Consider the following 26,593-nt stretch of genomic DNA (forward strand, 5'->3'; position numbering starts at 1 on the left):
AGGATTAAGATGTTTTTGCTGATACAAAATTCTCAAAACACGAATTGAAGAGGAGATTGTGTTTTACATAATGAAGGAATATGGTAAGGTCTTTAAGAAATGGGTTGAAAGAACAAAATAACTACTAGAATCCAAAAGTTGCTAATGAAATAGTCTACATTTTATGCAGAGTCAAATTAAAAAGTAAATATTACTGTAGGTTACAAAGAAGTTTGGTCAGTATTCAATATGGCACTAATATGCTTTGCACTTATATACATTACCTGTTTAGGAAATGCTATTCTTTTATATATCGTGTTCATAAGAAAAAGGTATTAAGGCTTTAAGTCACTGCAGTTTTTATTTTTTTGTCTGGTGCCTTATGACTCACCAGTACGCGCAAACCTCCACATATGATATACTGTTCAGCTTTGATTTTGAGATTTTTGGGGTACCTCCTCCCATTTTGTCCCCATCTAGACCCGAAAAAAACCCTAATGTTTAGCCCATTTTTGAACAATATTTTGTGCAGACAATTCCACGATTTTATATTAACCAGGAAACAGATTCAGTAGGTGTCTTGAGGAAAAATGATCAGAAGAACTTTAAGCAGAACATGATACAACAACCGATCTAAGGGGATCACCTTTAATGGGACACAAGGAGTCAAGGTTACTCATTATTACAAAACTAAAAAAAATAGGGATTGGTCATATAGGCATGTGTAATGTAATTTTATGCTATTTCAATAATATTATTGATATTTGATTCTTTACCAGTGGTCCTATCCCTCTAAGAGACACTCCCAGAAGGTTAAAAATGACAAATTACAAATATAAGCATGTGGGGTGTCATTTTACACTGTTTCAAGTCAGTGATTATGATTATGCTGTTATTTTAGATTTGTGATGCTTTACTAGGGATATACACGCCTATAGACCTCTATCAGATGGTATAAAATGACAAATTTCAATTGTAAATTGAGATTATTTATACTTTAAACATTTACATTGAAGCACAGATTTTAATATTTCAAATATCCGATGCAAATATTCTGGTTTATTATGAATTTCTACCTCATGAAGTAAACTGTTACAGTTCTTATGAACACCCTGAATTAGGGACACATAGGCTAGTTCAGAATTTAAACACTTTTAGTTCAACATGTTATTTTATTTTTTTCTTCATGCTACTATTTTTTATATTATATTACATTTCTTGCTTTCCCTTTATATATATTGTATTTTACACATTTTTGTTTTTAGTATTATGCTATGTTAGCCTATAAGAAAGTATTTCTTGGTCTCTGCCATGGAAAATGCTGAGAAAGTTCTTTGTTTCCAGAGATTTCTAGCAATTACTACCTAATTATAATATATATATATATTATATATATATATATATATAAAATAACGACTGCTGAAGGTCTGTGCGCTGGAGCTGGGGAGTCCTCTACAGCCCATCTTCAACCTGAGCCTGGAACAGGGGAGAGTCCCGAGGCTTTGGAAAACATCTTGTATCACCCCAGTCCCAAAGGTATCACGTCCTAGTGAGCTGAACAACTTCCGGCCTGTCGCTCTGACATCACATGTGATGAAGACCATGGAGCGGCTGCTGCTTCACCACCTGAGGCCACAGGTCCGCCACGGCCACGACCCTCTGCAGTTCGCATACCAGGAGAAGGTGGGAGCGGAGGATGCCATCATCTACATGCTACACCGATCCCTCTCCCACTTAGACAGAGGCAGTGGTGCAGTAAGAATTATGTTTCTGGACTTCTCTAGCACCTTCAACACCATCCAACCTCTGCTCCTTAGGGACAAGCTGACAGAGATGGGAGTAGATTCATACCTGGTGGCATGGATCGTGGACTATCTTACAAACAGACCTCAGTATGTGTGTCTCGGGAACTGCAGGTCTGACATTGTGGTCAGCAGCACAGGAGCGCTGCAGGGAACTGTACTTTCTCCGGTTCTGTTCAGCCTATATACATCAGACTTCCAATACAACTTGGAGTCCTGCCACGTGCAAAAGTTCGCTGATGACACTGCTATCGTGGGCTGCATCAGGAGTGGGCACGAGGAGGAGTATAGGGACCTAATCAAGGACTTTGTTAAATGGTGCGACTCAAACCACCTACACCTGAACACCAGCAAAACCAAGGAGCTGGTGGTGGATTTTAAGAGGACCATGCTCCTCATGGACCCCGTGCTCATCAGAGGTGACTATGTGCAAAGGGTGCAGACCTATAAATACCTGGGACTGGACTGCCAATACTGATGCTCTGTGTAAGAAAGGACAGAGCTGACTATACTTCCTTAGGGGGCTGGCATCCTTCAACATCTGCAATAAGATGCTGCAGATGTTCTATCAGACGGTTGTGGCAAGCGCCCTCTTCTACGCGGTGGTGTGCTGGGGAGACAGCATTAATAAGAAGGACGCCTCACGCCTGGACAAACTGGTGAGGAAAGCAGGCTCTATTGTAGGCATGGAGCTGGACAGTTTGACATCTGTGGCAGAGCAACGGGCGCTGAGCAGGCTCCTGTCAATCATGGAGAATCCACTGCATCCACTAAACAGTGTCATCTCCAGACAGAGGAGCAGCTTCAGCGGCAGACTGCTGTCACTGTCCTGCTCCACTGACAGACTGAGGAGATCGTTCCTCCCCCAAACTATGCGACTCTTCAGTTCCACCCAGGGGGGTAAACGTTAACATTATTCAAACTTATTGTCTGTTTTTACCTGCATTTTTATTACTCTTTAATTTAATATTGTTTTTTGTATCAGTATGCTGCTGCTGGAGTATGTGAATTTCCCCTTGGAATTAATAAAGTATCTATCTATCTATCTATCTATCTATCTATCTATCTATCTATCTATCTATCTATCTATCTATCTATCTATCTATCTATCTATCTATCTATCTATCTATCTATCTATCTATCTATTTAATTTCAGTGGACATCATAAACAAGGGGAAGTCTGTTTCTGTCATGTTAGAAAACAGCTAGACAAAGAGAAATCAAACCACAGATTTAATTTATATGAACAGAAATTATGAGAACCCCAAAATGAATACAGCCCAACCTAGACCAAGTGATCACTCACATTTCTGGACTGAACAGCTGATAACCATTGCACTATGCTGTGCTACAGATTATGTCATGTCTGTTGCAGGGCCTAACTAAGGAAATATTATGTCAATATGGAAATTAATTACAAAATAAAAAGTTTATTTATGAATTTCAGATAATGAGATAAACAACATACAAATGTTTTGTAGTTGCACTGTTCATCTATTCATCCATCGATTTCCTGAACCTATTTTCTCCAATACAAGGTCACAGAACCTGTCATGACAGGATCCAGAACCAAAAAAAGAACATGAGTTCATCAGTAGACATATTTATACACAATCAAGTAGGACCCAATAATCATCAATTAATCTATCATGCTTATCTTATGTAGACGTATAGAGAATAGACAAGCTTCAAGCAGACAGGCTGACTGTAAAGACTGTATCTGTAGAGCCGTGAAGCAGCCACTCTAAACACTGGGCAACTACCACTTCAAATACAGCATGAGTGCATTTTAAAGAATTGCTGCCTAAATAATAATAAAATTTATGAACATGGCATAATGAATTAAGTTTAATTCTTCACTTTTAATTCAGCCAAAGTAGAAGTAATTACCTTAATACTGACTTCACATAATTTGAAAATGTAAGGACTATTTTATTGCAAGACAAAGTTACTATGCAAGGTATACAGTTTAAAGCAGACCATTCAGTTTGCATGCCTCATTTAATGGAATACACAATGTAAAAGGTAAGACAAACATATATTAAAAAACAACAGCTAAAAATGGTAACAATGAACTACAAACCAGGTCTTAAATGCAACAAAATCTCTTTTGGTGTCACTTGTGTGCCTCCTGCGTCACTATTTACTACTTTTTTTACTTGGGGTGATTCAATGAATTGTGACTTGCACCCTTTCTGAATAAGGTTGGAGGTAAGATCACATCTTTGATGGATTGCTGTTCCTGGCAGAAAATCCTATAAGAATTTGAGAAAAAATACATTATTTTTAAAAGAAAACAAATTTAAGAAAGAAATCCTCACAAACAGAATAATACAGACTCCTAGACACTGTATTCTAAATATATTTAAAACAGGTTTATTTTTCTAGTATACATACATAGTATACATAAATATTTCTGTTGGAACTTCTGGGAACATAGAAAAGGCAGCTGGAGCCAAAGCTAAGAACTCTAAATGTCTTGACATCATTCTATTCTCTCTCCTAGAAGGAAACTGCAGTCTCATTAATAGCCTCAAGGTCAGATGTTCAGCTTATTCAGATCATTTGAGGGGTTTGTGGGGGTTCCCGCTGAATTTAAGTTGCTAGAAATTGTAACTTGCTACATTATGAAATCTTCATTGATATACATTCTCTGCATTAAATGGGCTAAGAATCTGTTCTAGGTTTAATTTGGTGAACTGTGTACTTGGTGCGTAACATTTGACTTCTTAGGTTCCTGTGTGACTGATCTCTTTAGTCCCTGCAGAAAGGTTAATGCTACTGTTTCTGGCTGTACTGTGACCACAAAGGGGCCCAGAGAGTTTGTGTTGAGATAGTAATGGCCAAATTATCTAAAGAAATTGATCTTACTTTCAGTTCATCTATTCGTTATAAAATCCCTAATACAGCCCTTGACAGTTATTTTATTCATATCTAAATTATTCAAAAATGAATAATATGTAAAACAATGTACAGTGTTGCCAGGGGAATCCAAAAAACATATGATGCAGGATACACAGCATCCATTCATACTCTTAGAAGAGCATAGTAAAAACTAACTTTATGTTAAATGTAGAACTCAATACTCAAAGGCAGAGACACCGAGAAGAAGGTATCAGTATGCTGTAAAGCATCAGATCTGAAATCTTTTAACCAACTGATGCTGAGTGAAACTTTGACTGGCTTAAGCTCAGATCTTTTTGTAGTAATGTTTTAAAGGCTTTACATGGAATTACTGTTTCTGGCAAAGGCTAACTTGAAGGCACTGGAAATTGCTTGAAAACTCTAAACACTTCATTGCCTGGAAAAGCTTTGCTAAGTTGAGGGGGTTGTTAGTGTATGTAGCTGAAGTGCATGTGGGCGTTTTTGGTTTTAAATAAACAGACAAGACTTAACTAAAAGAAGTGAAATACACTTAGTTTCAAGGTTAGGTTCTACTTGCATGAAAACAAATGGTTGCTTTGGAGATGCAAATATTTAATTTAGCTACTTAATTAAAGTAGAGCTCTAGTGCTAGTAGGCTCTCATCCCAACGTCTGAATCAAAATACCTTGCAGAAGTAGGCCTCTCATATTCTGGACGCATACCATCTATAGCATGTTTATTTATTTTATAGCAGCAATGTAAAGCAGACACACAAGATGAAAGAGTCTATATTGTTCCACTTAATGTAATTCATCCATGTAATAAGCAAAATTAGAAATTCAGAAAATGAAGAAATAAATGATGAAGATTTCTTACCCATAAGCATATATCAACACACAGCTGTGTTACACTAGGAATTTGAAGGACAAACGCATGTCTGGTGTTTCTTAACTAGTTCAGTCAGAGTTTTTATTACTACTCAGATCCTTAGATTGCTGGTATTCTTGTATGCTATATCTTAATTCTGGATTGCACACTTACACCTCCCTTTCTGATTTTAAGTGGTTTTCCTTTTAGGTGTTTCAAATGCAAATTTCTCTCCTTTTAGATCTACTGGTAGCTAAAATGTAAGACAAATTTTGAAACTTTCATCTTGATTTTACCATTGGCCAAAAATTAAAAATATAGTTTGAGTTTGTCTCTAGTGGAGAACAGACACTGACAAAAAAGACAAAAGAATAAAAAAGGGATAAAAGCACAATAAACACAAGGTCATACTAGCTAAATCAAAGGAGGTTTTCCACCTCCCTTGTCAGATCAGGAACTCAAGAGGCCTAGGAGAATGCACTGTCCTATTCTTTCCTTTTTACTTTTCTCTTAATTTTTTATCTGTGCCACTGAATCATTCTTTGACTCAAATGAAGTGCATTAACAGATGCAAGGGTAGTACTGTATATTTTTCTCTCTCATTAATTCTCTGTTACTCTCTCTGTCTCCCTCTAAAAGCCCTCCCTTGAGTTGCTTTTACCAGCCCCAGAATCACTTCTGCAGTCAGAGGCAGCAAACACTTGAACTCCCACTAACAGCTCCTTGTTTCCCAAAGTCTTTAGTTGGCTTTAAGTGGTGAGATCTTCAAGGCATCTCCCCATTTGCCTGATTTCCTAGAAGGACAGGACAATCCACAAATTCTCTTGGTCAACCAATTTGCCTGGCTAAGGGGCTGGCCACCTCTAGCATTTTCTCCCTGCCTTTGCTCCTTTTTTAACTGGAGGGTCAGGAGCTTCTGCTACTAAATCACCTGCTCTTTAGAATTCTGAGGACATATTTCATGCTTCCGGCAAAGCTGCACCTTTCTTGCTCTCTCACACACATGCTGGTGCCCTTGTCTAATGTATATGGAGGTCACACAGCACATATAGGGCTTAGCGGCACATAGTAACCTCAACATATATCCTAAACTGTATGACTTTTTTTTAGTAGTGCATGTTTCCCTCTGGTTTGAAAAAGGAAGCTTTCTGTGGGATTTTGTTATGTCCTTTGCCTTCTTAGGTGATACACTTGCTCCTTGCAATCTCTTAGTATCCAGGCAGCCCCACTAACAAATTTGCAAGCAAAAAAAAAATCTATGTTCTTATAATATGGCATTGCTTGCATTTACCATCCAGTTGCAGTTGAGCTGGTCCTGCAAACATTTTGTCACCACTATTCATCGATATATATATTGTCACACACATGCTCATGGGGTACAGTTTACAGGTTCAAATAGTGATATTCATCAGCCATACTGGGGATTGGCGCTCACACCTGATCCTCTCTCCTCTTGTTCCTCTGCAGTTCAGCCGATGGCCCTACCCCCTCAATGACAGCACCACTGTTCCACCCACTAACATCACTGCCGGCCAATACTGATTACATCCCTTCCAGTACCCAGAATTCATCTTCATGAGACATCAGTTCCTGTTCCAGACACCCTGACTCCACCTCTTCCTCCTATCCATCATACTTATAGAACAGACTCACCCTGTTAGTTCAGTTCAGCTGTGAACTCTGATCTGTAAAGATGTGCTTCTTTTATTTTGCAGATTTTTTTGTATACGGGGTGGCCATCCCCAAACCTTTTTCTTGTCTGCTGCCTTATTTTTTTGCCACTAAGTCAATGTGATCAGGAGGGGGGGGGGGGGGGGGGGGGGGGGGGGGGGGGGGGGGGGGGGGGGGGGGGGTACAGTTTATTTATTATGAACATGTTCTTCTTAAGTTTGCATATGCTGGATTTACTGTATGTCCAAGTGTCTGTTGATGGCATTCTCATTTGATAGCCAAGATTCGGCCAGCTCTCTGGCACTTTTAGTACTGGCCTTAAATTTTACTTGTACATTGTCCCAGTTAAATGTATGTCCTGTTGATTAAGTATGCGTATAGATCAATGAAAGTGAGTCCTTTCTTCTGACGGTGTTGCAATATTCCTGTATACGTGTTGCGATTCTTTTTGAAGTTTGTCCTATGTATACCGCTGAGCAAGAACTGCATGGAATACTATAAACTGCGTTTCGTGTTTCTGCTGTCGATTTCTTGTTTTTAGCATTAAAGAGGACCGTGCGCAAATTGTTTGTGGGTTTGTGTGCTATTCTGACGCCTGACTTTGCCAGGATGCGCGCTGTACCTTCAGACACCTTGTGGTGATAAGGGAGTGAGTGCCAGGTGGAGTGGGAGATCTGATTCAAGTCGATTGTTTGCTGAGTTTTTTGGCGTCTTCTGTGTAAGCTCCGATTAATGAATGTTTTTGAGTATCCGTTTGAAGTGAAAAGATGGAAGAGATAGTCCTATACATAGGACAAACTTCAAAAAGAATCGCAACACGTATACAGGAACATTGCAACACCGTCAGAAGAAAGGACTCACTTTCATTGATCTATACGCATACTAAATCCACAGGACATACATTTAACTGGGACAATGTACAAGTAAAATTTAAGGCCAGTACTAAAAGTGCCAGAGAGATGGCCGAATCTTGGCTATCAAATAAGAACGCCATTAACAGACAATTGGACATAAATCCAGCATATGCAAACTTAAGAAGAACATGTTCATAATAAATAAATTGTACACCCAATACCCCCCCTCCTGATCACACTAACTTAGCCACCTCCCCCCCACATCATTTTTTGCTATATATTGCCTTTGACTTTTGAAAGTCTAAGCATCATCCTCTGATGAAGATCCCTGGCAGGGGTTGAAAGCTCAGGAATAAAAACTACTTTCTGATACGTGATTCATTTTTTTCTCCCTTTCTGGATCTCCAGCTGCAAATATGCAAACCGTATCACAGACCTTCTTTTCCATATACGTATATATATATACAGTATATATATATATATATATATATATATATATATATATATATATATATATATATATATGATCATAACATTCTCTTCTAAGTTCATATGATTAAATGCAATATCCCTTAAAGAAGACCTTGTATGTACACACAACACGCTATCTATTTTACACCTTCCACCCACAGCTCTGAGAAGCCACCAGGAGAGGGCAACTTACCCAACCGCAGCACCCACAGCTGGCCCCAACCTTCTGGTCGGGACTGTATAAAACCCATCGACCCCTAGATGATGTTGTCTGCTTTTGAACTTGATATTTGACCTGAAACAAGGTATTTCCAAGCCTCCCTAAAAGGAACCCATTTCTTTTGAGCTGGCCAACATATCATCATTTTCTATTGTTGGTGCTGTCAAGCGCAATTTTAATTTTTATTGTTTTGTGCCAAGTAAATGTGGACACCTGGTCGGTACCCCAGCATTTCAAAGTGGCTCTCCCTAAGTTTATGTGAATTGCTTTCCAATTCGTCAGATAGTTCAAAAGAACGTTAATTTACAACCCTAAAATGTATCTGATTTGACTATTGCTGAGTTCACGAGTGTGTTTTGTATAGAATGGATACCCATCACAAACCTTAACTAACCCCTTTACTACTAATTATTGGCTTCTGCTCTCCATAAACTTTGAGTAGAAAGACAAGAAAATTCATAAACTGGATAGGCGAATGGATGGGAAGAACAGAAATAAAATAAACAAAACAAGCTAACAAAAAACAGCAGTAGTTTAACTTGACTGCTTCCAAGCATGTTCACATTCTCCAACAACCTTGAAAGAAGGCAGCTGTGGTCTGTTTTCTGGCTTTTATTTTTTTTTTTTTACAAATCTTTTCAGTTGTTTTGTTTTTCAAACAATTCATATCTTTATTTCATAGTGACGTTTAAATTTTTTATAACCTTTCTATTAGATTTTTTACACCAGTCTGTATCACATTTGTAAAGGGGTAATAATTATCCCTTGGCACACTGACAGAAGCCCAACACAACTATGAGGCCTTTTGTAGTATAAAAATATATCAGGTTTCAGTTATAGCAAGTTATTTAATAAAATGAATAATCAAACATATTTATCAGCAAGATACAATTTTACACAAGAGGACTTTTTCAGATGGGAACAAATTTGATTTTTAATTGCTTTAAGAAACAGTGGATTTGAAGAAGTACGTTTTAATACACTTCAAAGCCTGTCTAATAAAATGCATGCTGCCTTAAGCTACAACTTTTTGAGATTTTTTTTGTTATTTTCTTTACAGTCTGCTGAAATATTACTATAATGAGTGGGGTCCTTTTAATTGAAATCATGCTTCAAAATAAACAGGTTCAATTTCTACATGAAGAATCAATCTTTAATTATGTTATGGTTGCTTAAGAGACTAAGAAGTTTCAGTGCCTATAAGGAATTAACATTTGTTAAATACTTTCAGGTTTTTCTTTTACATCATTATATTCATAGATTCTTTAAATATCATAATCTTTCCAATTTCTCCCACTTCTTTCACTATTGCTGATATCAATGCTATTCATCAGGCCTCTACCCCCACATTTCTTTCTGCCATTCAACCATGACCTTACATAATGGAAAATCCCCTAGTTTAAATCTCTGAAATGACCTGGCTTTTACAATTGCTGCCTTTGTGTGTCTAATCCAAAGATATTTCTATGCTGTGTTCCTTAGAATTATCAGCAGCAGATTTGCTAGTGCTCTTTTCAGTTCTGCTTCAGCTCATTCACTTTAATAAAAAAATAGGAGCAAAACAATAAACAAAGTACAGTACCTCTGCAAAGCACCACCCACACTCAGGTCCTTGGTATATGCAATCTCTACAGTTTGTTATTTCAGAAGACGTACACCTGCTATCTCCTAAAAGACAAAGACAAGGTCATAATAAGTTGAAACTCATACTGTTTAAGTATTATCCATTATTAAACAAGTATTAAAATTATAACTCTGACCTTTAATAGTAGCATTAGTATAAAGTATCAATTAATATTGAACTTCAACTGTTTATTACTTTTATTGTTGGATGTTATGGTGGCACTGTGGTTCAGTAATGCTTTCTCACAGATCCTTGGGACCTGGGTTCAATTGCCACTTCAATCTCTGCCCTTCAGACTTGGTCTATCTAATGTATCTATAAGTCTTTACTCTTCCTATATTTGTGTAGGTATTCTTTGGATTGTGTTATGTTTCAGCCAGTGTTGTTGGCTTGGCTTAATTTTTGTATATTTACTCTTTTTTTTGTTTTCATATATTCTTGTCATGTTATATTATGAATTCTGCCTTTGGTTTTGCTTTGTCATTACTGTATTTATGCAATATTATATTTATTAATTATGTTGTATTTCTGTATTAAATGAATATATGTAGTTTATATAGTCATCTGCTCTGTGTACTTATGTTGGGCCTATTGGGGCAGAGCCACCTGATTATAAAGCTGGAATACTAGGCCCAGGTAGTATTTACTGTAAGAAGAAGCTTCCATTGCCAGGGCCGACTTAACACATGGGCACGCTGGGCGGTTGCCCCATAGGGGCCCCATGCTAATCTATGTATGTTGTGACTTGCTGAGTGGTTGAGTAAATAGGGGCCCCAGTGCACTGCTTTGCCAGGGGGCCTATAATGCTGTTATGACGGCACTGTACATTGCACTCATATTTCAAGTCCTGTTTCTAGTGATCATTATTTTTATGAATTACTTATTTGTCTGAAATCTTTATCCAAATTGATTTAACACATTTGATATATAATTGGTTACATTTCTTTTGTTTTTCCAGCTGAAGCACAGACAGGTGAAATGACCTCAGGGTTTGAAGTCCAAAGCTATAGCCACAATATCACTCTATCTGGACTGAATTGACCCCTTTTCATGTTTGAAAGTACTGCTTTCTGGATTGAGATTTATCTGAATTTTTTGCGTATAGGCTCAGCTTTTAGGGCAAAGCTGTTCTGTTTCTTTTGTGCTGTATCTTACTGTATTTTATTTTTACTGTACCTTGATGCTGTACTCTTTTTTTGTCTTCCTTAATCAATAATTAATTATTAAAGGAACTTTGTTTAGTTTTCTTGGGACAAAGTTTTTTTTTTATATGTTTCCCTTTCTCCCTTTGACATTTAAGACTTAAATGTGTCACACACGCGTGTTTAGGAGACAACTAAAGGGCTTGAGTACATGTAATTCCACGCCAGACAAGGGGGTGGTGAAGTGCACTAATTTTCTCTCTCGATCTCTTGCAGACCATTCCAGGGAAATCCCGCCCGGCTCTGGGGCAGCCAACGACGTCACTTCCTAATGACATCAATTCCCTTACTGGCCTTTAAAGCCGCCATCTTGTTGATACTAAAGGAGTTCTGTTTTGGACTCAGTCGTGTGAACATGATTGTCATATTGAATCAGTTTTACAGCCGGGAAAAATTTTACGGGTGGCTGCCCCAAACCTTCGCAATGTCTGATGGTCATTCTTGTTTCAAAAGCCTTTGCCTCATTTTGGGCCTGTGCACGCCATAAGTCTGCGTTCTGAGTTTGAGGCCAGACAGCCTGAGGTGGTGAGGCCAGCTCTTCAGTGGTTACTCCTGGGTAAAGTGTAGAACTATTGTTTTTGAGGCCTGCACCATTTTTGAGTTGATGAGATGGCAGGAATCACAATGGGTTAATTCCACATCACAAATAACATTAAGTGCAGGTTTACTGTAGTTGTTATTTATTAATCATCCTGTTGTGCTCTAAGTGTGTGCTTTGATGGGCTGGCACACTGTTCAGGGTTGGTTCCTGTCTTGTAAAGGATGATACTGGATTAAGTTGTTTTGTACCTTATGATTCTGGTTTAAGTTTCAAATCTAATAAACTACAACAAATTCAAAAAACAATAGATAAAAAACATAAAAACTTTCCCAACTGCACCTTAAAATCCTATAAAGAAGATCTTAAGAAAAACATAAATAAAAGGAAAGGCACATGAGAGGATCATAACCCAACCATCACCCAAAAATAAAAGTGTAGACTGTCAATCCTTCTGCATCACTGGTAATTAGTCACTTCATTTTGACATGATTTCTAAATATTAACAATATTAACATTAACTTGGGATGCAGAAAGTTAAAAAAGTGTCAGGTTGTAAAAAGAAGAAGACATCCAGAAATTTGCAAAAATACAGATAGGAGCCTGTTGTTACGGCAATGGCAGTCAAAAAAGATTTACAGTTGCCAAAAGAATGAAAGAAGTCTAAAAGACAAACTATATGAAATAAGAACTATATGGCATATGGAGGCAAAAATGTTTGAACAAAGGGCATTAGAGATTAAAGATCAAAAGGAAGAGAGAGAAGAGAGACAAGAACAGTTCCACAATATCTGGAGGAATGTTGCCAGTGCAGAACAATGATGGTGGTATGGGTCAGTCGACAATCTACTGTCAAACTATTTATAAGGCAAAAGATATAGATGGCATATAAACTTTAACTGAAGAGGCTGATGATTGGGGTTATGGAAGAAAGAATGCTATATTTTTAATGGTATTAAGGTGAAGGACTGAAGGTTTGTAAAACTGAGGGTAAAAGCAACAGCTCATAGACTACATTATGTAATTAAACATACCGTGTGGAGAACAGGCATTGAATGGGACAAGAGAATGAGGAAAAACAAAAGGAGGATAGGAATGAAGAGGGTAAAACAATAAAACATCACACGCCTTAAGGATTGGCTTCAGTTAGGGTTAAAACAGGACGAAGCAACAGGAAACTTGAATCTTGGTGATTAGAACAGTTGTCAATGATATCTGCAAGTTGATAATATCCAAATGAAACCAGAACAGAAAGAAGGTGGTGTGTAACCTTTATTGTAATTGAGAATGCCAATGCAGGAACATACACTGTGTCTTTGAGAGAAATGAAGGAAGAAATGAAAGGAAACAGAGAACAACCAATCTAAGTTCAATGAAGACCATCAGGGTGGGTTTGCAGGAGGGTCAATCCATATTCAGTTGGAAGATAGTAATTAGAGAAAAGGAGGAAAGTGAGTGGCACTACAGAACTACCAAAAAACATTCCCATATACCATTAAGAGTCAAAATGTATAGATTGTTATTCCTATTATAAACTCACCAAGAGGTCCAACGTCTACTGATGAATTGTAAGATATTTTTGGATCACTTATACAATACCTACACATCACTTTAACTGGCTTCTATTAATCATTGTTAATTTTATCATTATTGAATATTATAATTTATGAATCTGTACTATATCTTAAATTAAAAATTTCCTGTAAAAGTATTTTAATGGCTGCAATACTTTATAAAATTATAATTAACATTTTCTTTAAATAGTTTAGGCAAAGGTTCTCCAACCCTTGTGGCTGCAGGTTATTGTCCCAACCAATTTCATAATCAATGAGTCATTTTACCCCTAACTGATCTCATATAATTAGCTCTTCTTTTTCTTTGAAATAAATGTGGCCTCCATATAAACTTTTATAGTAATTGATGATGAACACAATATGGTTGTTTGTGAAGTCATGGACTGTAGCAATTTTAACCAGTCAGTCATCCATCCATTTCTCATTTAATTCATACTGTAGCACAGCATTGGATACAAGGGAGGGTCCAACCTTGCAATGGAAAAATGGCAAGTTCAAGGCTGCTTCCAGTTTTGCGCACTGGCCTGCGCTAAAAATTGTAGGTGCAGTAAGGAATGAATGGATTTTCACTATTGTTTCACTTTGTCAAATTCATTCTCAAACTTTATGAAACATAGAAGCTGCCAAAATAACTTGCATACTTTTTGAGGAGCACATTTAACATTACTTAATGTATGCGAAATCAGATTGTTCTATTCTGCTCCCTGTATTTGCTTTCTTTTTACATTTCACTTTAGTCATTATTTTTTATTAATCAAGAAGCACAATAATGTTGAAACAATCAAAAAGAATAGGAAGCATCAGTCATTTTTAATCATGGGAAAGTTGCCATATAAATAAAATGTATTATTATTACTATAACTAAGACTTTTTTTATAAAAAAAAAAAGGTCACTTTTCTCGGACTTGGAACATTCTACTGGATATATTTGATTTCATGCTGTCTAAAACGCCATAAAATCTGATGAACCATTACTGTGTCTTCAATTGTCTGTGCAACAATGGTATTATGCATAATATTTGATCCACCTAACCTGCCTTTAATTGCTATATCTAACTGTGGTAAGAGAGGTCCATGGCTCAGCAATTAGTATCTGATTTTAAAATAAATACCGGTAATTGTGCTCCAAGAAGGTTTGTGCATTTCACTCCACGGTTAATTGGGGAACTGGCTGACTGCACCACATGAACCACATGGGTCAGTCAGACACCTCACTAATGCTGCGGAGGGAGTGGATACTTGCACCTGTACCCAAAAAGTAAAGGAAAGGAAAGAGAGAGAAAGGCAGGAGTGAGTGAGGGCGCCAGTGTAAGACAGAAGGAAGTAGGTAGATGGGACTGGAGCCCCAGGAAGAAGCTTGTGGCCAGTGCTTAGGAGAGGGCTGAAGGATTGTTCCTGTTGAGCAATCAGGTAGCAGGAGCAGTCATTATGCTCAGGGTGTGCTCTTGCTGGGAGGAACCAGCAATTAACAGCCATGGGAGGACAGCACACTCACGCCTGGAGGAGCCAATGATTAGACACGTTGAGAGTGGAGCAGAGCTTGGCAGCTCTCCATGGAACATTGTGGGACTGGTGGTGGGGACACGGGCCACTATAAATGATTGTCTGCGCCTGCTGGTGGACTTTTCCTCTGGCTGCAAAGTGCAAATAGGGCAACGGGAGTAGATGCCAGTTTTAAAGGGACACCAGGCCTCTGAATTGCAGATGACAGTTTCCTGCCTGTGTGATTTTAACTTAGTTTTTAAGGAATATTTATTGGATTGTTTTTAAACTCCACAAACACTTCTTTTTATGGATTATTTATTGAAATTTTTGCACTGCTCTTTGTTGTGGACACTATTTGTTTTTGATGATTTTTAATAAAAGCATTGGAGCACTTTTGCACCTACTCCTTTGCTTTGTATGTGAGTATCCTCATCTTCTTGGCTCATCCAGGTTATGTTACTGATGGTTGCGGGTTCAAGAGGCCCCTGCATACATAGGCTGTGTACAGCCAACCTGTACTGTCACATCATCTCAGGCTCCATAAATATACCATTTCCTTTCTCTTGTTTTCTTTTGGTCGGCACAAATTTATTTTAGGTTTTCCATTATTTTTTACAGATACAAAGCCTCTCATACTCTCTGATGACCAATATAACTTTTTGCCAGGTCTTTAATTTAAATTAAAAAAAATACTGATAGTCTTAAAACCACTTAATCACATTCTGGGTCACAGTGAGTCAGAGTCTATTTCTGCCTCATCGAATGCAAGGTAAGAACCAACCCTGGACTGGGCTCTAATCCAATACAAGACCCACTCACTAACACGTATATACCAACACTCACATGCTGCAAATTTATATTTACAAATTAACATAACATTCATGTCTTTGGGATGTTGGAAGAACTACCTCTGGAATAGCCAGTGAAAAACGGACATTGGCAAGCAGAGAATGGGAAAACACCAATCACACAGAGACCCACCACGGCACACATTTTTTATGTCCTTAACATACCAGTATGACTATTAACTTCAGATTAATGCATTCTAATTTCTTCTAACTCTTATGGGCCTTACCACCTTGTTCCTATTATTAGCTTGGTACTGTGAATTAAAATGATTGATTTGAGAAGCAAAAGTAAAACAATAATAAGTTTTACTTGTCTTGGATAACTGGAAAACTGGAATGAGGAGAAAGAAACAGAAATGATAGCCTGTTGAAAGTGAATGTAAAAGCAGAGCAAGAAATAAATAAAGTTCATATGACATCAGTACACAAGGACAAAGAAGAAGAGGAAATATTTACTTTTACCTTTTGGAGATAAGATTATAATTCAAAAAGAAAAAAAATCTAACAATAAGTCAACATAAGCCCACTAAGACAACCGCCTGTGTGCGTATGTATAACTCTAGTTAGATGCTATCTGGGGAGTAATGTCTCTAAATTGGCTAGAAGCAAGAAATGTATGAGTAGTGGCTTACATTTTTCAAAAGCTGTTTTCATTACTGTTTTCATGCAACAAATCTAATAACGGTGCAAAAAATGAATGAGGTATACCTGTGAAATTTTGTGGGGATCTAAATTTAAGGATCAATTTATAGATATTAAATAGCCTAATGTTCCTGTCATTGGGATGCAATATGAAAACCCACACAAAGCCCACATAGTCATGCACATCATTCCTTTGTACAGTATTTGATATTGGCAAGCACAATATTCTACTGTCCAGAATGGAGAACATTATGGGTATTTCTGGCACTGCCCTCCAGAAGGCCTGTGTGACTGATTGGCAAGAGTTTATTAGTCTTGTAAACACCAAGGATGGATCAGTGCCAGTCACACAAGGAGTTCCTCAAGGCTCTGTCCTTGGCCCTCTGATGCTCTGTATCTCCATACTTCCCTCTTGGCCATATAATTTGTAGGTTTGGATTGGGTTATCATGTTTATGCGGATGATACTCAGATCTGCTTCAGTGTTAAAAGTGAAAGTTCATCAAAGCTCAATTAGCTCATAATGTGCCTTGGTGAAATTACAACCTGGATGGAAAAAAAATACTTTAAAACTAAACTGCAACAATACTGAAGTCATGCTAATTGGCACTAAACCTCAGCTTGAAGAAATGAGCTCCTTCTCAATTACTGCTGATGTTATATCATCAGACCTTTTTCTGCTAGGAATCTTGTTGTCACTTTTGATTCTTCAAATTCTTATTTTATCCACACAAAGAAACTTTATTACTTCCACCTCTGTAATACATCCCATGTTCACTCGTTTCTCTCCTTTTCTGATCCTGAGAAACTTGTCCACACTTTTATTGCATCCTGCATTTACTACTATAACTCCCTACTGGCAGGTGCACCTTCTAATCTTTTACTACAGGTCAGGTTGGTTTGAAACACTGCTGCAAGAGCTCTTACACACACCTACAACAGTGTGCACATCATACCCATCCTGCTCCACTTTCACTAGCTCCCTGTTTCATACAGGATTGAATATAAAATTGTATTACTATATTGCTTTAAATGGCCTTGCACCAGACTACTTCAAGAACCTTCTCCATCACTACACTCCTGTCCACCCACCAAGGTCCACTGATTCTGGCAATCTCACTGAGTCCCAAAGTAATCTGTACTCAATGGCTGAGAGAGCCTTCAGCTCTATAGCACCCAAACTTTTGAACACCCTCCCTAAATTAATGAGATCAACTGACTCAGTTCATTCTTTTTTAAAGGATATCTAAAAAACTCATTAGTTCAGGAAGGCACTTAACATACCCTGGCATTCTGAACCTTATTCTATTTGTCCAAGTGCTCAAAATGATTTGAATTTGCATCACAAAGTACATTACTTGTTAAGGGTCTCTCTTATTTTATATATTTGTCAGGATTGTTGTATTTTATTCTATTTTAAAGCCTTGTATATCCCATATTTATGTTTATTTAGCATTTTAAGTGAGTATTATTTTTATCCAATGTTGTATATGCCCTGTTGTTTATCCTGAATTTCTGTGAAGTGCTTAGAGCATTGGAAAGGTGCTATACGAATGTTAGCATCATACTCTTACTGTATGTAACAAGACCTTAACTAAGGCTTTGTTTGGTCTTAATAACACTGAAAAAGTGTCAGCAAAGTGACTATTTATCTCTGCAGTGCGCTACATTGAAATAACTTCAGTTTGGAATGGTCAGTGATGGCTTCACCTATGATGAAAGGGACTACTTCTGTGTCTGTTTTCCAAAGCCTTTTAATCTCATTTCTGAGCTAATGGTAGTGCTCTAATTTAGACTCTTCTGGACCGATGTTATAGTCTGACGGCATCAAAATGTCTATTAAAATAGTTTTATTGGTGGATAGATTCGTATAAATGATGTTTGGTTGGTTGGCATTGACTGTGACATCTGTTTGAACAGGAAGCTCTCAGAGAATCCTTTATTATTATTATTATTATTATTATTATTATTATTATTATTATTATCTGTCAAAACTTCACACAGGCAGTGTGTGGGTCTTGATGTAACTGCAGCTATTATGTAGCAGTGGTTGTACCACCCTGTTTACTTATTATTAAGTTTGAAAAAATATGAATAGATTTACAAAACAGATATAATTAAATACAATAAATTGTAAAGTTTCAGTTTGACACCTGTTTGCCTAGGCGATTTTGATTTTTTCTTGAATGAAGTGTTTATTGGGGTTGACTTACAAGGGCAGGATATAGCATTATTAAGTGCAACACAGGCGGTGCTATGACTTACTCAGAGTAACAGAGTGGTTTGGAAGCAGACACTAAACCAACAGCCCTGTGGATTAAAGTTCAGCATCTTTGCACTCCAGCCGATTGCCTGCCTTAGCAGTGCTAACCTTAGGTTGGTATGGATGAGCCTGGTTAAGACTCAATATGTTTATTTTTTATCAGAGTGAGAGGTTTAGCTCTTGACATTCACATCAAAGCATTATTGCTAGGGAAAGTAAAAAAAAACACTTTAACAACTATAAAAAAAAAATCACATTTCATCAACTGCCAAGTGTCAACATGAGCCCTTCACCTTTGTAAGGACTGCAGTACTGTAGTATGGCAATGGGGTTTTATGAAGAAATTGAATTTGAAATAAATAAATAAATGTTTCATGTTCCCTCATGTGCTAAGCGTGATGGTAGATATATTCTTTTCTGTAATATGAGTGATAAAACACTGTCTTGAGAAGGAGAAAATAAACAGCAATTTTTTTTTCTAAAGGGATGGTATTTTACATGGGTCTGACCACAAGACAAAGTTCTGATTTAATGACATTTTATTTGGGAAGTACTGAATACACTTGCCACACAATCTCAGCCATCTCAAAACTCCCACAGAGAAATAGTGTCTTGCAGAAAACTAATCAGAGACAGATAATTTTGATGTATGTTTGTTCTATTTGATTCTTATCAAAGTGAATTCTAGAAATGTCACTGCTCATCTGTGGTTAAACTTGCAGTTAAGAACAAAGAAGCTGTCAGAATTAAACCACACACTTGGGGCAGTTACTGTATGGTGGTGCAGTGGTTAGTGTTGCTGCTTTTGGGTTTAAACCTTGTCGGTCTCTATTTGTGTTGTCTGTATTTTCTACCTGTGTCCAAATGTGTTTTCTTAAGTTTCTCTATCATCCCCGAGTTATGTATAGATGTTTAATTAACAATTCTAAATTGCCCTAATGTGTGTAAGTGAACCTTAAAATGCGCTGGGGCTCAGAACAGAGGTTGGATTCTGGACTAACCTGGTATATCCAGGATATGCTTCAGTGCTTATAGTTGAAGAATCAGTTTTATAAAATACATGAAGGAACTTTTTCTTGAGTGTAGTAACGCTAGCTTGACTCATAATCTACTAAAAGGAAAGTCAGATATTCTTACCTTCTGTCACAGAAAGTGTGCTCTGAATTACTTTATGAAAAGTATATATTTATATATGTTACATATGAAATAAAGAAATTTCTACTGTAGTTATGTTAAACTTGTGTTAAGCTGAAGAAGCTAGCCATACAGAAAGATATTAAAGTAGATGCAATCTCTGCCATATAACTCAAAGAAGTAGTCTGAGAACTGAAGAGTCATGTGCACTCTGTGCAGTGCAACATGAAAGATAAGGATGTCCTCCAAAATAAACGGAACATTTATTCATTTATTTTCCGGAATTGCATTACCTCAGTTGGAGGTGTTGGAGACCAAGCCAAGGATTATTGCAACAAATATGTGTGTGAATCAGGAAATCCACCCTGAAAACAAAGTCAAGCATAAAAGAGAAATATAAGTATTTCATCTTTTTAAATGAAACTTGACCTGAAAATGGATATGTTGTGTTAAAATGAAAAAAGAAGGAGACACATGAGATGAGATTACAAGCTTTTTTTTCAATCCTATTGTCCTTAGGAAGGCATAGTGGTGAAGCTCATCCTGTGCAGTAGCTAACTGGAGCTTGTATGTGCTTCTAGTGTCTGCATGACTTTTTCTCCAAGTATTGTGGTTTTCCTCCCATATCCCAAACATGTGTTTGTTAAGTTTGTTGGCAACTCCAAATTGCTTTGGTACGAGTCAGCAGTATGTGAGTGATGGATGAAGGAATTCTCTTTACTATTATTACGCCGACCACCACAGCAAGTTAAATGTGTGCAGCTTAATCATTATTTTATAGATTGCTTTTTATGAAATGAGAAGAAAATAAGATTCCTTTGCAGGGTGTCTGGGCACAACCTTAGAGGTAAGACATTGAGGGCAGACATTCAGGACAAGGTCAAAGTAAAGATTCTGTTTCTCTGCATTCAGAGTTGCTAGTAGAGGTAATTCAGGCATCTGATGGCACCTGGACGCCTCCCTTGGGGGATGCTTCGGGCATGTCCAACCGGGAGGAGACCCAGGATGGGCTCTGAAGAGATTATATCTCACAGCTGGTCTGAAAACGCCTCGCTATGCCCTGGAGGAGTTTCAGGAGATGGCAGGGAAAAGGGAGCATCTTTGCTCAGACTGCTACTCCCACCTCCCAGACCCAGATAACCAGCAGGAAAACGGATGGATGGACCTTTCATGAAAGTCATTCACAAAGCAGTTTAATATAAAGCTCATAATAAACAACTGAAATGTCACAGTATTTTTATAATCAGAATTTAGTTGAAATATCAGACAACAATGGATAGGATGATTCATTAATAAGAATCTGACCTTGGATTTATTACTTATTTTATTGAAATCCATATACCATGGATGTTCCAAAGGTCAAGGTTCAATCACGCTTTACATTTCAGAGGCTTTTAGAAACTGGTAACAACTGACTCTCATCACATAAACCCAGGTTGGAGAATAAAAAGGAGTATGCATTGCTGTCTGGGGCAGTTGTACGTAGCTCACTATAAAAGTTGCCATATGTATATATTTTTATTTTTCATATTGTGGGTTTAGCAAGCAAAGATGATATTTTGCAGCTTGGCTTAATTTCACAGCAACCACTATCTGAGATTCTGCAGGTCATATTAGAAACTGGCAGTGATGACATTCAACCTATTCATTAAATGCATTCGGTCTATAAGCGGAAATATACTTTACAATAATTAGTTGAATTGAATTGCACTGAATCAAATTAAAGTTAATCCTTTACAAAATTATGGGAAGTAGAACTAGAAATCCTACCCAGAAGCATTAGAAACAAGGCAATACTAGATTTGGGAAATGGCACAATATTTACAATAATATAAAATTTTAAACAGTTTGAAAACAATAATGGTTTAGTGGCTCATTTTTATTAAAGTGTTTAGTCAATCTTCAGTCTATAGGTATGTGCAGGACTGACTTTTGTAATCTCACTTCTACCTGCACTCTGAACACTTCAATATGCCAATTAAGCACAATGTCAACTTTAGCTTTGCATCCCTGAAATGATGTAAAAAAAACCTGAACGTTTTTGTCTAATTTAGGTTGTCACTTTTATGCTTATTTTGAATGTCACTTTGGTATCTTTTTTGAGAGCAGTACATGAGAGACACCTTGCACCCAAAAGTTAGGGCTTATTGTACAGTAAAAGCATGATTCATTTGTTATAGCAATAAAATGGTTAACCAACTTCCTCTGTCATCATTAAAAAGAAAAAAAATATTATTATACGTGTGGTTTTTCATTTTTATTCAGCAGTTTTATAAACATAAATTTAAGAGTCATTTTAACATTGGCAATACTCTTTATAATTGCCTCCAGCATCACACAGTTTCTTGCTAATCCAGGTACAACTTCCAGCATGTTAAGAGCATATTGTGTCCTCATTGGCTGTTTAAGTTACAGCTTAAAATCGATGATTCAGAATTACATAACAAGTGTATTCCATGAATTATTGCGTGATTGTGGCATGCACACACCAGGCCAATTCAGAATCACTGATTTACTTAACGTAAACTTTTTTGGGACTTAGAAGAAAACTGGAGCACCTTACAAACAATCATGTACCTGTGAGGCAGCAAAGCTTACCACTTGAAAGAAGACTAAATAAATAAAATGTATTATTTGAATGATGTTTTCATGAAGCTCAGATCTGGTTATAAACCAGCTGCCACAAAATATCCTCAGCAACTATTATAAAATTCAAATTACTTAGGGAACAATATCTTAAAAAAATTTTGGTGAGCATACAGGTTTAGCAGAAAAAGAGTTGACAAATGACAAAAAAGGCTATCTTAATGATGTTATAAATTACACAAAAATAAAGTCATATGAAAAAGTTTGGGAACCCCTTTTAATTCTTTGGATTTTTGTTTATCATTGGCTGAGCTTTCAAAGTAGCAACTTCCTTTTAATATATGACATGCCTTATGGAAACAGTAGTATTTCAGCAGTGACATTTAGTTTGTTGGATTAACAGAAAATATGCAATATGCATCATAACAAAATTAGACAGGTGCATAAATTTGGGCACCCCAACAGAGATATTACATCAATACTTAGTTGAGCCTCCTTTTGCAAATATAACAGCCTCGAGACGCCTCCTATAGCCTTTGATGAGTGTCTGGATTCTGGATGGAGGTATTTTTGACCATTCTTCCATACAAAATCTCTCCAGTTCAGTTAAATTTGATGGCTGCCAAGCATGGACAGTCTGCTTCAAATCATCCCATAGATTTTCAATGATATTCAAGTCAGGGGACTGTGACGGCCGTTCCAGAACATTGTACTTCTCCCTCTGCATGAATGCCTTTGTAGATTTCGAACTGTGTTTTGGGTCATTGTCTTGTTGGAATATCCAACCCCTGTGTAACTTCGACTTTGTGACTGATACTTGAACATTATCCTGAAGAATGTGTTGATATTGGGTTGAATTCATCTGACCCTCGACTTTAACAAGGACCCCAAGTACCTGAATTAGCCACACAGCCCCACAGCATGATGGAACCTCCACCAAGTTTGACAGTAGGTAGCAGATGTTTTTCTTGGAATTCGGTGTACTTCTTCTGCCATGCAAAGCGCTTTTTGTTATGACCAAATAACTCAATTTTTGTCTCATCAGTCCAAAGCACTTTGTTCCAAAATGAATCTGGCTTGTCTAAATAAGCATTTGCATACAACAAGTGACTCTGTTTGTGGAGTGAGTGCAGAAAGGGCTTCTTTCTCATCACCATGCCATACAGATGTTCTTTGTGCAAATTGTGCTGAATTGTAGAACAATGTACAGATACACCATCTGCAGCAAGATGTTCTTGCAGGTCTTTGGAGATGATCTATGGGTTGTCTGTAACCATTCTCACAATCCTGCGCATATGCCGCTCCTGTATTTTTCTTGGCCTGCCAGACCTGGGTTTAACAGCAACTGTGCCTGTGGCCTTCCATTTCCTGATTACATTCCTTACAGTTGAAACTGACAGTTTTAAACTTCTGAGACAGCTTTTTGTAGCCTTGCCCTAAACCATGATACTGAACAATCTTTGTTTTGAGAGCTTTTGAGAGTTGCCTTGAGGATCCCATGCTGTCACTCTTCAGAGGAGAGTCAAAGGGAAGCACAACTTGCAATTGACCACCTTAAATACCTTTTGTCATGATTGGACACACCTGTCTATGAAGTTCAAGTCTTAACGAGCTAATCCAACCAATTTGGTGTTGCAAGTAATCAGCGCTGAGCAGTTACATACATTCAAATCAGCAAAATTACAAGGGGACCCAAATTTTTGCACAGCCAGTTTTTCACATTTGATTTAATTTCATACAACTAAATACTGCTTCACTAAAAATCTTTGTTCAGAAAACACCCCACCCCAACTCAGATGTTCCTAGGAAATAAAACACATACCACTGTTATCTTTTTGATTGAAAGTAGAGTAAATTATTATGCAGGCTGAGAGGGGTTCCCAAACTTTTTCATATGACTGTATGTGTGTGTTATTGCAGTCAATGAAACTATTTAAATTAGGAATGAATGAATGAAGGAACCAATCAATCCATGTTTCCTGTGAAGATGAACATAAGTGGACTTAGAAAAACATGTAACATTAGCATGTTTGATAACATAATACCCCTTTAATATATTAGAAATGCAAATAAAAATGATTATCATGTATTTATTTAAGTTTGTTTGTTTAAAATGTTGCTATATTTTTCTTTCTGTTGTGAGAATACACTCTTTGCACCTTTTTGTTCATATTGCTGGTAGATACTGGGTATGCATAGTATATATGTTAGAAAATGAGGTAAGGCTGTTTGAAATAAGATTGATTTTTCACCAACTTCACTTACTATCCTGTCTGGGAACGTGCTACAGATCTTCCTTTATATGTATACACAGACATAAGATAAACTTGTACTGGTGGACAGATAGATAGATAGATAGATAGATAGATAGATAGATAGATAGATAGATAGATAGATAGATAGATAGATAGATAGATAGTAGGTGATGCAACCTGCTACATGCGTGAAGCATTTCCTGGCTCACTCTGACATTCCCGAAAAGAAGCGATGCCAACTCACCAGTCTCATCCGACGCTCCGGAAACACTCAAGATGCCCACAGCGCATAGCATCCTCACTGCGAACGGATGGTGTCGGCGCTGCCAGAAGATCATATCAGCTGCGGCCAGAGCGGGATTGTTTCAGACACTCTTGGTTCCGCTGACTTGTCTTCGGTTTCGATCGGTCCTCTCCTAGACAGCGCGTTGAAGCAAACCAAGGATCCCGTGGGAACCACACACCAAACAAAAACTGCCAGAGGATAGACATAGACTGAACCGCATTTTGTGCACGCCTCGACTTAAAAAACAGTCGGTAATCCTCATCGTACAAAATTCCTTTGGCCAAACTATTCAATAAAATCGCTGCGCAGTTTTTCACTGGTCCGGTAAACCCCCACCTATCCCACCCTGTCGAACAACGGTGCGGAGAGTAGGTGGTGGGGGGTGAGTGTGAGGGGGGGTTGTGCACCAACTACCAAGTGAGTTTTTTGCTTCAGCTAATCTGTCAGGTGCTGTAGTTTTATTGTCTTTTAAGAAGAGCAAAAAAGCGCCCATTCATGCGGCTGTAAGCGGTCTGTTGCGACAGCTCCGCTGCAGTTGGAGTATGTCCTCCGTGTTTTGATTGTGTGTGTACCTCTTTGTTATGCCGGGTTTTTTCGGCTGCTGGCGCCTCAGAGGCAATGAGTCAGAGAGCCATGGCAACGCAGCCCACTGCCTTGCCGCATGAATAGGTCTGCGCAGCTCGTGTGGGCGGGAGAAGAAAGAAAGCAAAAAAAAAATGCGAATTGTCTTTCCTCGAATCTCTCCTCTTCGATATAAAAATCACATTTCCGTACGGCTTTTGTATAAACTGATGGTTTAATGATGACTGTTTAAGAAGGCTGCGGTTTATTTTTGCAATGCCCAGGAGCTCTAACGGTTTTTATTTGCAGGTACTGTCTGCGCAGGCACTTTAGAATACTACATTACTGACAGAGGGCAGGTAGACCGAATCTTATATTGTTTAATTTTAAAAAAATATTGCATGGCAAACTCATAAAACAGTAGACATTGTAGTCCACTAAATGCTATTTGCATTTACAATGTATTTTATTTGTTAATTATTTGACGTTCTTTTAAATAAAATCCGCTTGTCAGGAAATTAGAAAAACTCGTCATGCTACCACCAGATGGCAGCATGTCTATATACTGTAATGTCAAGATTCTTCTCGAGAGCAGATCATTTCAAAATGCGTCATTGATCTGCATTTCATGTTATACTTACGTTTAAATACTAAAACCCATTGAACTTAAGACAATAAAATAGATTTTTATCTCTAAAGTGTAACTCAAACTTCCTTTTCCTTGTGTGGCTATTATAGAGAATCTATAAAAAAATATTCACCCCTTGGAAGTTTTTCACCTGTGTCAGTGGAATTAATTTGATTTTTTTTTACTGTTTTGATCATCAGAAAAAGACTCGAATGTCAAAGTGAAAACGGATCCCTGTA

The 26,593-nt window shown here is 37.5% G+C and overlaps 1 protein-coding gene across 2 annotated transcripts in view; it reads right to left on the reverse strand.

Moving 5' to 3' along the window:
* The window catches only part of itgb8 (integrin, beta 8), a 65,616-nt gene extending 39,839 nt beyond the window's left edge, over nt 1–25,777 (reverse strand). For both annotated transcript variants that reach the window (XR_007936644.1, XM_028818313.2), the window contains exons 1-3: nt 25,124–25,777; nt 10,312–10,397; nt 3,865–4,036 (exon numbers count right to left, since the gene is read on the reverse strand). Coding sequence is in view for 1 of the 2 variants with exons in the window: in XM_028818313.2 (XP_028674146.2) it covers nt 3,865–4,036; nt 10,312–10,397; nt 25,124–25,217 (352 nt within the window). In the remaining variant the exon portion in view is untranslated. The remainder of the gene's footprint in view (nt 1–3,864; nt 4,037–10,311; nt 10,398–25,123) is intronic.
* Between the last annotated feature and the right edge of the window lie 816 nt (nt 25,778–26,593).

The sequence above is a fragment of the Erpetoichthys calabaricus genome, chromosome 13 (assembly GCF_900747795.2).
Source record: "Erpetoichthys calabaricus chromosome 13, fErpCal1.3, whole genome shotgun sequence".
NCBI classification, from domain to species: Eukaryota; Metazoa; Chordata; class Cladistia; order Polypteriformes; family Polypteridae; genus Erpetoichthys; species Erpetoichthys calabaricus.